Source organism: Amblyomma maculatum, chromosome 6, assembly GCF_055883805.1.
Source record: "Amblyomma maculatum isolate TAMU_Amacu chromosome 6, ASM5588380v1, whole genome shotgun sequence".
NCBI classification, from domain to species: Eukaryota; Metazoa; Arthropoda; class Arachnida; order Ixodida; family Ixodidae; genus Amblyomma; species Amblyomma maculatum.
Genome location: NC_139349.1, coordinates 41,099,149 through 41,113,993, shown reverse-complemented (window position 1 = coordinate 41,113,993; position 14,845 = coordinate 41,099,149). Strand labels below are relative to the sequence as shown.

The 14,845-nt window shown below is 46.3% G+C and overlaps 1 protein-coding gene across 1 annotated transcript in view; it reads left to right on the top strand.

The window, feature by feature from the left end:
* The first annotated feature begins 224 nt into the window (after nucleotides 1-224).
* LOC146185604 (uncharacterized) overlaps nucleotides 225-14,845 on the top strand; it is a 65,118-nt gene continuing 50,497 nt past the window's right edge. Inside the window, exon 1 of the mRNA XM_084606520.1 lies at nucleotides 225-607. Within this exon, the coding sequence (XP_084462646.1) occupies nucleotides 549-607 (59 nt within the window). The 5' untranslated portion in view covers nucleotides 225-548. The remainder of the gene's footprint in view (nucleotides 608-14,845) is intronic.

Below are 14,845 nucleotides of genomic sequence, written 5' to 3'. Positions count from 1 at the left end.
TAAAGTGAAAGTGAGGTGCAAGCGAGAGTGAAGTGGATGGCAAGAGGAAGAGGGACATCCAGTGGCAGCAATGTGAGGAAGTGGCCGCCGGCGCTTCGTGAAGCTGCGGTCCGGGGCGCCGCGCGGCGCCGAACTTGGCGGCGTTACTTCCCTTCCCCTCTCTCCTGGTCCATCTAAGCAGCGCTCCGGGAGCCGGAAGCGTGCGTCGCGCGCAGTCGGCGCCCGATGCGCCAGCGGGACGCTCCGGGAGATTGAGCAGCGTCGCTCGCCGTTTAGTTGGCGCAAACTCGCTCCAGCGTGCGTTCGCGCGCGCGCCACGCCCCCTTCCTTTCGCGGGCTGACCAGGCTTGGCTGCTGACCCTCTTCGTCCGGCACCCACACTCTCCTTCCCTCTTGCTTACTCTCTCCCGGTAGATCCACCTGAGCGTGTCCAACACTGAACGACAGCCGAGGAATCTGCGAGGGCGCGTGGTTGTCGCTTGGCATGGACCGGCGTGACGCTTGAGAAGAGTCGGTGTCCGACAGGCACCATAGGCGCTGCGGCAAGCATGACTCGACCGAGGCAGCAGCTGTTCCCTCCAGGACGACGTGGTCGGAACTCCCTTGGGTAAGCGAGATATCGAACAACCGGCAATTCAGTATTTCAGTCAGTCCTCTGGTTTACTATGCGGCTGACCATTTGTTTGCACTATTGGTTAAGCCCTCTCATAGCCTGAGTGGCTTTAGGACGTTAAACCCCACAAAACAAGCCAACCAAACATTCAATACCTTTAGTTATATATTCGTTCTTGTAAATTTGCCTAGCCCATATCTTCTTGGTCTCTCCGAATATTTTCAACGGATAGTAAGTTAATCGGTCTTAGATGCTTCAACAACTCTACATCCAATTTATTGGGATTTGAAGTAATGTTAGTATTCCATGCTATAGGTCGTCATCATGCATTGAGTATACAGGATAACCCTTTATTATATCACTATCTCCACGCCGTTTTCCGAAATAGGCTATTATTTGATCCCACGAGCTGTATCTCTCTTCTGTACTGCTTCTAAGCCATATTGACTTCCATTTTTATTGCCGGTGTCATATCTAGTTTTTCTATAGTACTGCTATTATAATTGCTATCGTGGTTATTTTGGAAATCGTATGTTTCTGAGTAGAACTCGTCGGCTGCTTTGACTATCTTATGCCTTTTGGCAGTCACATTTCTTCTTGTCTCTCAGCTCATACATCTCATTTTTGACAATGCCTATAGTTTCCTTTTACCACTTTAAGGCTACTTTACTTATTTGGAGCATGATCAATTCTCTCCACATCACACTTCCTTACGTCGGAAACCTTGCTCTTATTGATTAGCTTTGATAGCTCTATCACTGCTACTTCGTTCTGTGGATTAAAAGCTTTTAGGCTAAGCCCTTTCATAATAACATACATCTCGTCTCTTGATAGGCTTATTGGTATCATTGAAGGCTTTTCCATCATCTGGCCGTTACATTTCACTTTTCCGATGACCACATCCTACACAATGTCAGGATCGGCGCAGTGTGAGGTTTATTTCATGTTTAGTCATCCGCACACTATTCTCTCGTTTGCAGAAGAGGTTAATTAAGGTTCGTGATATATTTCTCACTAAGGACTCTACTAAAAACTGTCCCACGCAATTTCTAAAGCCGAAAAGTATTATAATACTCAAGAGTATTATCAAGAGCTCATCTGCAAAAACGAAGCCGACTTCTAATCGGATGAGGCTCCGTTATGTTCCCTGTGGGTTCATAAGAGAGCGCAAAATGGGCGGACCATCAAAAAATTCTGAGAGCAATGTCCAATCTACATCGCCGGAGTGCGAAAGCCTGAGCGTTCCTACTGCACACGGTGCATCACGTTAGCTCTCGCTATCATTATCAACTATATGCATGTCATTATCATCGCTGCTACCATCATTATCACTCATTGCATCGTCATTGTCATCCCTACTATCATTCTCACGCTAGAGAAGGAGAATTGCGATGTGTTTGTCACCATGTTGTTGTTGTCCAGCACAGTAATTATTCTCACCATCCCGTGCGTGGTGCAGTTAGTTTGGATGGGGATCCGAGGGATGAAGGTGCGATTCCATGTGTAGACATGATTTTTATTTTTCTAATGATTGGCAGGTGGAGCGGACACATTCTGTCCACAGTTTCTGCGGATGCCACTCATGAGCTGTTGATGCTTTCGCATTATAGCAGATACACATTGACAGCTTAAGCGAACCTTTTCAATGCCAGAGTAAACAGAGGAAGTCGTTTTGTTTCCTCATCGCACAAAGATCTAAATGCGGCGCATGGAGAGCGTAGCCCGGAAGCATATCGCATCGCGCATATCGCGCATAGCTTCCATCCATTGGCCCTGAAGACATGGTTGATCGCATGGACAGCTCCCCACTCTTCGGAGTTCAGAGTTCGGTACGGAGTTCGCGACCACGGGGATAGCCGTTTCGCGGTTGTGACCCCAACTCTTTCATCTTTCTGAAATACGCTCTTTACGTCCCGTTCTGAACACAGAGAGCTAGCGCGTCGTAACGGAAAACTAAGCCAGCTGGTTGTTGCCGCTTCGCTGGAGCAAAACAATTGATCCTGTGCTGTCGTACTAGAAGGCTGACAGTTGACAGCTTTTCTTGCCTATGTAGCAGCTTTTGTAACGATTTCGATTTCAAGGAAGATACGCTGACGCGAACCAGCGACGCTTTCTCGGCGTTTACACCTCAAAGGAAGTCGTGCAGCACGACACTCAACGACTCGTGAGGCCGCAAACAGTGGCGTGGCTTCGCAGGCGAGACGCAACATTCGTCGAAGCGAGGCGCAAAGGGCGCTCGGAGTATCGAACCTAGCAGGGCTCCCACAGTTTGCACGCTTGGTCGAACACGTACCAGAAAGGAGATGCAACCGCCGTTGAGGGCGCTGAACGCTGCACAGGCTATAGAGTCACTGTATACACGGACTGTCGTGTGTTTCCGTACAATGGGGCGGACACCTGACGCACCGAACCGTTCCTCCCAGTAGCAGGGCGCGCTCTGAGCTTCAAAGCTTGTGGACACGTCACTCTCTGACGTCACAGACACGTGATAAGAATTTCAGACGGGGCGTTTTTTTGTTTTTTTTTTGTTTTTTCATTAAAAGTCACAGTACTGCATCTACTTTTGGCAAACAACGCCGTCCTTTTAGGATCTTGTAACATAACAACTCATCCGTCAACTGCCGCCCTTTAAGAATATTACCCAGGTTGATCCAAGCCATCATGATCACGCGTAGCTACGAATGGGTATTTGGATAGTAAGCTGTCATTCCTGGTCACATGTTTGGTCGGGCAAAATAAAAAACAGCGCCGCTACTTGGGACAAACAGAGGAGAATAACGGACAAGCGCTGACTAACAACTGAAGTTTATTTGAAAAATACACAGGTAATATACACTTTTTCTCAAGGACCAGGACGCCTGCGTACCGAAACAAGCAGCAGTCTAATCATGTGAATCCAGATATACAATTTCGCTATCATACAGAAGCACTGGTGGCGTGCTCACGCAACTATATATCCCCTTTTCTATGGATGTAATATGCTTCAGATAACACCCTGGTTAGTTGGCCCTTATGCCTGTAGATTATATTAGTGTGGTTAAAAAGAGGTGTGCATAGCTTTTATCAGGCAAGTTTGGATCATTATTTAAAGGGCAATCCCTGTAGTGCAGGGCAAGGTTCAAAGACGGGGCATTTTTCAAAGATGTAATATATTGGCGTAGACGGGTGTTGGTACATTTACCTGTTTGGCCTATATACCTCTTTCCACAAGAAAATTCAATGTCATATACCATGCATTCAACATATGGTGCGAACTTAACTTGGTGATTTATTTTACACAACCTCCTCTCGCTTATTTTTTGTTCATTCTTCATTCTTTTATCCACTATGGCACATATCTTGCCAAGTTTTTTGGGGGCTGAAAATACTACATCAACACCATATCTTGATCTTATGTTCCTTAACCTATGAGACAACAGGTGTACGTACGGTATCACCGCGTACTTCTTTCTACTGCCCGGCTCCTGTGGCTGAGATATATAGACCGACTTTTTCTTAAAATTTTATTACAGGCAAGCAAGATTATCTGATGCGGATATGCTGCCAATCTTAATCTGTCAATGTGCTGGCCAAAACTACTGATCATTTCATGCACACGTGATTTCGAAAGGGCAGACCCCAAGCACGCGACAGCTATACCACATTTAACCAATTTACAGTGGGCTGATTTGTAGCTAAGTAACGGCTTCTCCAAACGCTGCCAGAAAGACCAGCATACATGATCTAACTTTAACACTAACCTTAAATCCAAACATTTCAACTCCTTGCCGCTCGGTACCTAGAAAGTAAACTATCAAAGGCCCTCAAAATTTCACCAACCTGTTCCATAAAGTCCCCGTCCACAAAAATTAAATAATCATCAACATACCTAAAAACCTGTTTTACACATACCCCGAAGCTACTTTTTATTGCCCTATCCACATAGCAAAGAAAAATATTATTTAGTACGGGTGCTACTTTTGAACCTGTGCACACCCCCGCTTTTTGAGCATACAGTTCACCCTCCCATCCCACAAAAGTCGAGTACAAATAAAACATTAACAATTCCAAAAAAGATTCAACAGACACCCCAAAAGCAGAAATAAACCCCTCTTCATCATTATCAATCATTACACAATTTCTAACATACTGCAGGAGCCTATCCTGAGGAAGAGAATAAAACAAATCTTGGACGTCAATGCTGAACATTCCACTTGATGTCTACGCCAAGATAATACATCTTTGAAAAATTCCCCGTCTTCGAACCTTGCCTTGCACTACAGGGACTGCTCTTTAAATAGTGATCCGAAATTTCCTGATAAATAACTATGCACACCACTTTTTAACCACACTAATATAATCTAATTCCCATAAAGAAAGGTGTTAGGTAAGGAGACACAAACTCCCTAGTACTATTCACAGCTTGCTTAGAGGAGGTATTCAGAGACTTGGAATGGGAGCAGTTAGGGTAATGGTAGAGGGAGAATACCTCAGTAATCTGCGATTTGCTGATGACATTGCCTTGCTAAGCAACTCGGGGGATGAACTGAAAATAATGATTAGTGACCTAGACATGAAAAGTAGAAAGGTAGGCTTGAAAATCAATATGCAGAAGACTAAGGCAATGTTCAACAGCCTCGGAAAAGAACAGCAGTTTACGTTAGATAGCGAAACACTGGAAGTAGTAGGCGAATATGTCTGCTTAGGACAGGTAGTAACCGAAGATCTGGACCACGAAAAGGAAATAACAAGTAGAATAAGATTGGGATGGAGCGCATTTGGCAAGCACTCGCCGATTATGACTAGCAGCTTACCGGTATCGCTCAAGAGGAAAGTATACAACAGTTGCATCTTACCTGTACTCACCTATGGGGCTGAAACGTGGAGGCTGACCGAAAGAGTCCTACTTAACTTAAGGACAACGCAGAGAGCTATGGAACGAAATATGGTAGGGGTAACATTAAGGGATAGGAAGCGTGCAGATTGGGTCAGAGAAATAACTCAAGTTACTGACATTCTAGAAATGGGCCTGGGCAGGACATGTAGTGCGAAGAGAGGATAACCGATGGTCGCTTAGGGTAACAAACTGGATTCCAAGGGAAGGAAAGCGTAGCAGGGTGCGGCAGAAAGTTAGGTGGGCGGATGAGGTTAAGAAGTTCGCAGTGGCCAAGTTGATGCAGCTAGGACAGAACCGGGTTAATTGGAGAAATATGGGAGAGGCCTTCGCTTTGCAGTGGGTATAGTCAGGTTGTTGATGATGATGATGATGATGAATATAATCTACAGGCATAATGACCAACTAACCAGGGTGTTATCTGAAGCATATCACATCCTTAGAAAAGGGGATAGTTGCGTGAGCACGCCATCGGTGCTTCTGCGTGATAGCGAAATTGTTTATCTGGATTCACATGATTAGACTGCTGCTTGTTTTAGTGCGCATGCGTCCTGGTCCTTGATCCTTTCCCAAGCTATAATACGTATAAACAACGCTCTGGTGGCATAAACACATTTACGACAGCCCGGCTTGTAAACTCGAGCACAAGAGTGAACGCACAAAAAGCTACTGAAAAAGTTCTGCCGCTCCTCTTAAGCGTAAAGCAGCTAAACGGAGCTGAAAAGAGCTCAGATGTCCACCAGCGGACATTACAGGATGAACGACATGCTTAATATGATACACAGATAAAACAGCGCCAGTCCTGAAGAGATGCCAAACACTGCATGTCATTCGGAGCTAAGTTTGAGCCACGCTCCCCGCAATAAACTTTATTGACTGCAGTGAACGTGCTGCTGGCGAGCAGGCTTCGGTAGACTTTCGCCAGCTGTTCCCCGTTTGTTGCACTCTTGTCGTACAAGCATCGACGCTGTCGGGAATGGGAGAGGGGACGGAACAAAAGCGATATAAAAGGAAACGGGGATACCAAGAGTTGGAGAACCAAGCTTCGCTTGTCCGTGACCTTAATTTCTCTTTCTGACGCTTCACAAGAACGCGAGCAAAGGAAGTGTAATGGAAGAAAACAAAACATGACCCAATGTGGAGCCGTGGCCGTGGGAATGCTGTCGACAACCCACCGCTGTTTTCGCGGACGTCGTCTGCTGCCAGTGACAGAGCTTGGTCGTACGCAATTTACTGCAGTTGAACAAACAAGCACAGTCGCTTATCAATACCTTTTATTATTCACCCACCTCCGTTTTCAACCTTGCCTTTAATATTCGCTGCTTCGTTTCTTCTTTGAAGTATGCTTGTGATTGTAGATATATACGATTCGATCTTCATCGATTTGAGAGAGACAGAAGGAGATAGTGCGTGCGTGTGTGTGTGTGTGGGGGGGGGGGGGGGGGGGGGGGGGGGGGGGGGGAGACGCGGCTGCACAAACAACAATCCAGTTAAACGCCGGCGCAATAACTTCACAGCGTAGCAATGGGTGCATCGTCGGCTCCCTGCCGTCGCTGCAGAGCTGTCCGCTGCGGTTCCAGCACGGAGCATCATCTCCCCGAGTGAAAACAGTTGAAAGAAATATTTAGGAAAGGAGCGTAGGTGTATAGGCTCTGTGTTCAGGGAGGGCAGGGAAGGGGGGATTCCGCTACGGAATTTGCGAACCGTTCCCCGAAAGAACCGGTGCCTACAAAAGCCCCACAGGTACACCTCCTACACAGTTAAACATACAGCGCCACCTTGCATTCCGTTTAGGAACAAAAAAGAAAATTCTCAGAGCCCCAAATCGCGGACTCAAGTGTGGCATACTAGATAACGCACGTGACTTCAGTACGCAAGTGAATCGCTCCTTGAGCTAGTGGTGCTGTAAACCCGGTTTACCAAGTCAGGGCCGACGGTCCGAAATGTTTTTGGTATTAATTCTGAACGCCGTACGCCTGCGGGGCCTTCCGCGTAAAGCTGTAAGTAACCTATGGCGTATATAGGACTTTTTACTTGCGTACATCTCGAAAGAAATTGTTTTTATATACTTAGCCCTTGAACGACCCGTCAGAAAGGCGCCTTCGTGGTTTTGTACTGAAGGTCATGGGGCTGGAAAACGCCTCCTTGTACGTAAGAGAGAGCGAGTTCCCATGCAGCCCACGAAAAGCATACGCCTACCTTTTTGTTTCATGAGAGAGAGGATGCGGTTACACCGACACCTATTGCGTCTAGATGTCAATATCACGTTAAACACCTTGGCAACTGCAGTCCTCTTGCTGTTTTTCTTTTACTGCGCCAGTAGACGAGGACATAACAGAATCGTCCGTAACATGAGCGGACATCTAACGCTAAGTGCTTGAAATCGTATACTGTGTTTATGAGGAATATTACTGTAGCCGGACAGTGCCGGCTACGGTATGCCTCTCACCTCTCGATTACGCAAGTGAAAGCTTTGCTACGCTTGGTTATGATGTGTTCCTAAGCCATATTCATCATCATCTGCCGAACTATACCCACTGCAAGGCGAAGGTCTCTCCCATTTCCCTCCAATTAACCCTGTCATGTGCTAGCTGCACCCACTTGAGCCGTGCGATTTTCTTAATCTATCCCACCCACATAATTTTCTGCCGCCCCCTGCTGCGCTTACCTTCCCTCCCTTGGAATCAAATTGGTTACTCTAGAGGCCATCGGTTACCCTCTCTGTGAACTACCTTGCCCTGCCCCCATTTCTTCTTAATTTCGACTAGAATGTCAGTAACATTAGTTATTTCTCTGACCTACTCTGCACGCTTCCTATCTCTTAGCGTTACACCTGCCATTTTCCGTTCCATGGCCCTCTACGTTGTCCTCAACTTAAGTAAAACCCTTTTCGTTAACCTCCATGTTTCAGTCCCATAGGTCAGTACCGGTAGGATGCAACTGTTATACGCTTTCCTCTTGAGCGATACCGGTAAGCTGCTAGTCATAATCTTTGAGTACCTTCTAAATGCGCTCTATCCCAATCTCGTTCTCCAGTTATTTCGATTTCGTGGTCCGGGCATGCGACCCCATCCAGATTAGGCTCATACAATAACCTAGTTTAGAGAGTGCAAGCTCGATTAAGCGTAGTCAGACACGGTTTGCTGTGATTTGACTCCTCCGTATCATTTTGCGAACCTCAAAGACAGCACAGCTGGTTCTAGACGACACGAAGGTGTTGACGGCATTTAGAAAGGGGAGCTCCCAAAAGGCGACCCAGATGGGCAGTGGTGACGACGGAGATAAAGGGTAGGGACTGAAAGGCTGTGTGGCATTGTGTCAGGCAATGTTGTATATTTGTAGAAATATTGTTACGGACTTGTTCTCAAACAGAGCACGGAGGAAGAAAGAAGGAAGAGGAAGAAGAAGTGTGCGCGCCCGTTCGACCTTTGTCTGGTACAAGCGCGAATAAAGGTTGGTAGGTGTGTGAAGAAGAAGCCGCAGCAGTTGTGCAAAATACAAGAAGCGAAGAAGTTGCCCAAAAAGTGAGCGCCGCCGGCTCTACGCGCCACAGGTGCGAAGAAGCCGGCGCCGGACCTCGCGCGTACCTGAGGTCAGATTCCCGGCGCCAGCGATCTCGGGTTGACAATGACTGTTATTTTCCTTGCGATAACTGCGACGATGCAAAGAAACGTTCAGTCTTAGTCAAAAGCAAGCGGCTCAAGGGTTTTGCTTCTAAGCCCCGAAACGGGGTTCGTTTCGCATCTGTAGCGTTCAAAATCTCGTAGCCGACATATTTACTTCCCCCTCTTCTCTATTTTACCTATATATTCTAGTATTGCTTCCAGTAGTATAGTTGCATTGCTTAGAAGCAAACCTCGTGATCTGTATACTTTTGTCAAAGACTGTACGTGAAGTAAAGTAGCTGCGCCGAATCAGTGAGCGCCAATACTTATTGTGCCTTTCGCCGACGTCGCGTATTCACTCGAGCTTCCTGTGTGTCTAACGCGCCCAGTTTCGCTTTTTTGCCGAAAAAGGCGCTGAATCACCTTGCGCTGCAGGGCGTTAAAAAATGACTTTTTCTTCATTTCAAAAGTGGATATGGCGTTTACTTGTACACAACTTCAAACACCCCATTGGAACTACCAACCAAATTAAACAACTTAAAAAAATCAGTGATGTAAAGTGGATATGGCGTTTACTTGTACACAACTTCAACACCCCATTGGTACTACCAACCAAATTATAGCAACTTAAAAAAATCAGTGATGTTTAATGATCTGCGCAAGCTCTCACTCTACACTGCGTCAGGCGTGGCTGCCAGTTTGTTAACGATCTGTTTTTATGACTTTTTCAGAGTGTACCCTGAAACACTTGTTATCTTGATGTAGGATTGGTGTACTTGGTATGCCAATCTTATGCCAGCAAACTTTCAATGTAAATAGTTATTGTTTTCTTCGCACTATCATGATTACACGTTTTAATCAGTAAATATATTGCAATTCGAGACACCATTGAAAGGATTAGAACGGTCTCCGCATAAGGTTTTGACTACAAGCAGTCAAACCCAAAACGCAAAAAACTCTTGAAGTGTAGCAAACAGGAAGGGCCTCTTGAACCAGCTGCGGCAGGTTAATCTCAATGCAACGCCCGCATGCTGTCTTTTTTTGTTTTCGGAAACAGCACGGCGCAGTCGGAAAAAACCGTCATTAAAATAGGCTTTGAGGTTCAACCATGCAGTCTGGTGAAATGTTGAGTAACGAGATGCACTTCGCAATATCAATGTACGCGTCGCGGTCGCGTGCTGCTCCTGTCTGCATTCGCGTCGTCTGCTGCTACTTCACCCGAAAGAGCAACTATCCGCAGGCTGCTGCTGCTGCGGCGACGGCAGTTTGCGTCGCAGCCATGCTGATTGAATCAACCTTCAGGCAGGCACGGGGGATGACATGACGCACCCCCGAGGCACTCATATCCGTCCCTCCACTCCATAAAAATATTAAGTCGTGGCGACACACACTGCGCACATTTCCGCGCAGCCTCCGTTTTGTTATCATCGATCCCAGCGTAACGCGGTCACACGCTGGACTGCCTTATCGATAAGACAGAGCGCCACCACTGTCATCCGAGGTATGCTTCACCGAAGGTGGCTACAAAAGCAGGCTGCCCGGCTGGAAAGCTGGCCCTTTACACTCCACTTCGGAGACGAGTGTGGCGTTAATTTGCTCGTCCGCTACCACTGTTAACAGAATAAACGCTCGTTACGTTTTTTTTTTTTTTATGTTAGGATTCGTCCTTCATCAGAACCGATATCCCACAAAGTAAATAAATAAATAAAGATCGCAAGGAAAGTAGCGTTTACCGCCTTTCGTCACCACGTTGTCGCGCCTTAAGCGTCGCGTCAGTATACTCGCCTGCAAGGCAAAATGAACCTCAAAGTCTTTTAGTATTCTGCTTCGGTCGTTTGAAGAATGAACAGAGGTAGCTGTAACACACTCCGCCTCTGGAAAGTTCTTGGCCCTACGGGGCTGGGACGGCAGGTCAAAGCCGCTTACGGCGGGGGCTAGCCAGCCACCGAATTTCATCTGTTGTAGGCCGTCATTGCACCCGCCACTGCTTCGGTAGTGGACGACGGCTGTTGTTGCGGCGCGCGTCTTTCTCTCCCTCTTCTTTTTCCTTTCTTCTCTATTTTATCTTCTGTCCGCACGAGGCAGCGGAGGTGGCTCAGCTACAGAGCCAGTAGCAGGCCCATACATTTTCTTTTCCTTCTTCCTACAGCCACAACAGCAGCACTCCGTTTCTTTAATTCGAAAATGCATCCTTTCCAATGGTCTTCGGGACTACCTGACCACAGGTAGCACAAAATCAGAAGCGCTCACAGGTAACACGCTGGTTCACGTGTCCCTCGCTTATTAGGCTCATCTAGTCAGCATTGTCATTGGCGTTTACGTAACAAAAAAGGCCGCTACGCGTTCAATGCCAGAACGATTCGTTCATATAACTAAATCTGTGAAGAAAAAGCAGTCAGAACTATAGACTATTGTTTTTCTACACCTCTGCAGCTTGTCTACGAAAGGTTCTGTCCCTGCCACGGTGACCGATTTCGCTGAAAGCGTGGAGCAAGACGCTTCGTGTGCTGTGTGGTGCAAGTGCACAATAAAGAGCTCCAGATGGTCTAAATTATTTGAAATCCTGCATTGTGTCCACTATTTTATATAGCCTCAGCCGCTTTCAGATATTGGACCCTTCAAACTAAATCAGCTAGATGCGAGCATTGGTATTCGTTGTGGCGTGTGATAACATCGTATTCCTCAAGAAATAACACTGACGGGGAAAAAAGATAGCCCACAGCAATACGCCTCCAAAATTTGCATGAGGAGCAGAGATTTATTTTCGCGTATGCCAACGATGTCAAATCAGTATGTCTAAGGGACTGCAATACTTCCAACTTGATTTAAAACAGCATAGTTGTGAGACATAAATTCCCTTCTTCCATTCGATTTCTCTTCTGTCCTCGTGTTTTTAATACACATACACGCATGCTCATACACTTTTTCCTCAGCACCCCCCCCGCCCCCTTCTTTTCTCCACCCTCCACTTTGTTCATGTAATAATATCGAAGCGCGGGCTCTTCCGAGTAATCAGAATCAACCGATCAAAACCACTATTGCTCGGCGAGATTTTATTAGGGCGAAAGCCTTTAACGGCTCATCGTTGTCAGCAAAAGTGTCAAGCCTTAGCGGCGGCTCTGATTGGCTTATTTAAAAAGTAAATTAATAAACCTAATCTCCCACAGGGGAATCGAACCTCCATCCCTTGGATCTCCAGCCCAGCAATTTACCACCGCGCCACGCCCAGTATTTTTTTTTTCTTTTTTCTTTTTTGAAACGCTCTTCATAATTCCCCTTGTCTAGAGTGAGAATGACAGTGAGATTACGCAATTGACAGATACTGCGCCTTTCCTTTCCTGTAGAGGAATTATAGAACGCCAGTGAACTTTAATGCGTCCATTGATATGCTGGTTGTGTTCTACAAGGGGCGCGCGACGTACCGTCACGACAGGTCATGACGCCACAAGGCGATTAATGCATATACGAAGCTGACCCCACCGGGCGTACGATACAGCCGTCTGTGTGCCCTTTCATTTGCCGCTTCCTCGAACACAGCACCACACAGCAAACAGAATCAGACCATGTGTTTAGGAGGCGTTAGTACACCAGGCATCAGCGGCGTTTGAAATTTATTTACAGGATAGAAAACAATTTACAGGATAGTCTCTGTCACAATTCTCCGCGTACACATGTATCATGCCGTTAAGGAAGGGAGGAATGTGAAAAAGTAGACAGCCTTTTTACTCGAAGCATCACAGCCACATTCGCAGCAACTGCGTAGCATAATGCAGCACTCAGGCTATCGCCTTTCACCACTTTAGTCGCCAAAATGTCTCGTAATTTTTTTGTCAGAGCCGCACGGATTCTTCGGGAATATTCAGTCATGTTTTTGTGACCTTGCCGGTCATATGATCGCAAATGTTTAAGGACAACCCCCCCCCCCCCCTCTTTAGGCAAGTAAGTTCACTGTTATGAACTTAATGATGAGAGAGTCTACTTTTTTAATGCGGAGCAAATTGTACCTTTTTAATGTTTGTCCTGAATTCACAATGCCACTAAAACTAATGGAAGTGTATTTTTGCTAGTAAACAGCAAAAAACTAAAATCGTCCTGAAAGGAAATCTGCGGATGTATTTGCCCATTCCTATGATAAAAAAAAAGCTGCTTTTAAATGCGTCCTCCCGTTCCAAAATTGCACTTCTTCAGGATATTCGTTTATGTTAGGGACATTAATGTTCGGGTAATTTAGTATTCTTTGTCTCGAGCCTACAAGCGTTCTCATTGACTTTTCGCACTGCAAGCGACCCTTGCAGTATTTGCCTTACCTCGCGTGACAAAAAACAGCACGACTTGTATAACCCCCCCTCATAAAAATGCTTCTCCACACACTGCTCTTCTCTTCACCCCCAACACATGCAAACAAGGTCTTATGCCGCGATATGCATTTGGCATAACACGAGAATTTTACTTGTTTTTCATTCCTACTCGCGCTGCATATTCTGAGTACTTACAATAGAACAGTAAGTATTTGCTGAATATAGCAATTGGTGCGCGTTCATATACCAGAGAGCAAAATGTGTGGTAATAATAAAGACACCTCAGAATATTTGGGGAACAATTAAGCTCCACCTTTAAGGGGGGTTTGACGTGACTCCCGTCTGCAGGCTCCGCTTGCGTATCCTCGTTCTTGTACATGTGCCTTTTCTACTGACCTAATCAGCAATCGTTTAATTCATGCCTCTATTATCTCACACGAACTCATCCGTCATAAGATACCACTTATATATGAAACAGCACCCGTGATAGATATACAACCCTGTTTAACCAAGCCAGGCAAACGCGCGTGGTCTAGAGGCAGCATTTTCTAACTCGGGATCTAAAGGTACGAGAGGGCTGGATTCCGATCTCCCTCTCTCACCTCAAAGGCTAAGCGCGAGTTGGCAGCGCCTGCCAAATCATCTACGCCGTGCGGTTTCATGACATCGCAGTATATCGTGCACTGACTAATAATCACAAAACCGTGAAGTCACGTGAAACTATCATAGCCATACAAGTGATTTTTCGCTCAAAACGTCGACCACGTCGCCGCCTAACTTTTTAGATAACCAGGCCTTTAAAGCTGGCGCCTTAAAAATCTGTGTTGAATGGTCGAATGAATGTTTCAAGAGAACCGCTCTTGACCCCCTGTTCCGATTAAGAACCGTTCAAATCAATAATGTAGGCCAATATGTACGCCGGTAGCTTTTTTATAGCTTTAAATGCCTAGAACTAACAGTTGTCTAGCACACCCTGCCTCTTGCAAGCGTTACAATACACACAGACGTTCGGACCGGCAAGTTTGCTACGCTATCGCGTAAGAAATGTTCAAATCGCTATCGTTACGGAAGTGGCATTATATTTTGTTCATTCGCCAAAGAAAAAAACAACACAAGTCATAACTTGTTCTCACTTTGCGCAGAAGTTGGGAGATATTTATATACTTACCGGGGAAACGTGACACGCAAAGGAACCCTGAAAACGGAGAAGAAACTAAGTACAAGTTACGTAAAATTTCATGGGGCTAGTCCTTCCTACCTGCAGATTTGATAGTGTTCGGGCCGAGTGGTATAAACTTGGTGACGTTTTATCTCCTGGACAGTCATTCTGCTTTCGGCGGCATGAGTACGGCCGCAGCGTATGCGTATAGTGTCGGTTCCGCGCCGATGTCAGTCAGGGGAGGCCTTGGCGCTTCTCGCACTCTGGTCACGTTCGCTGCTAGCTGGCCACCGGCAA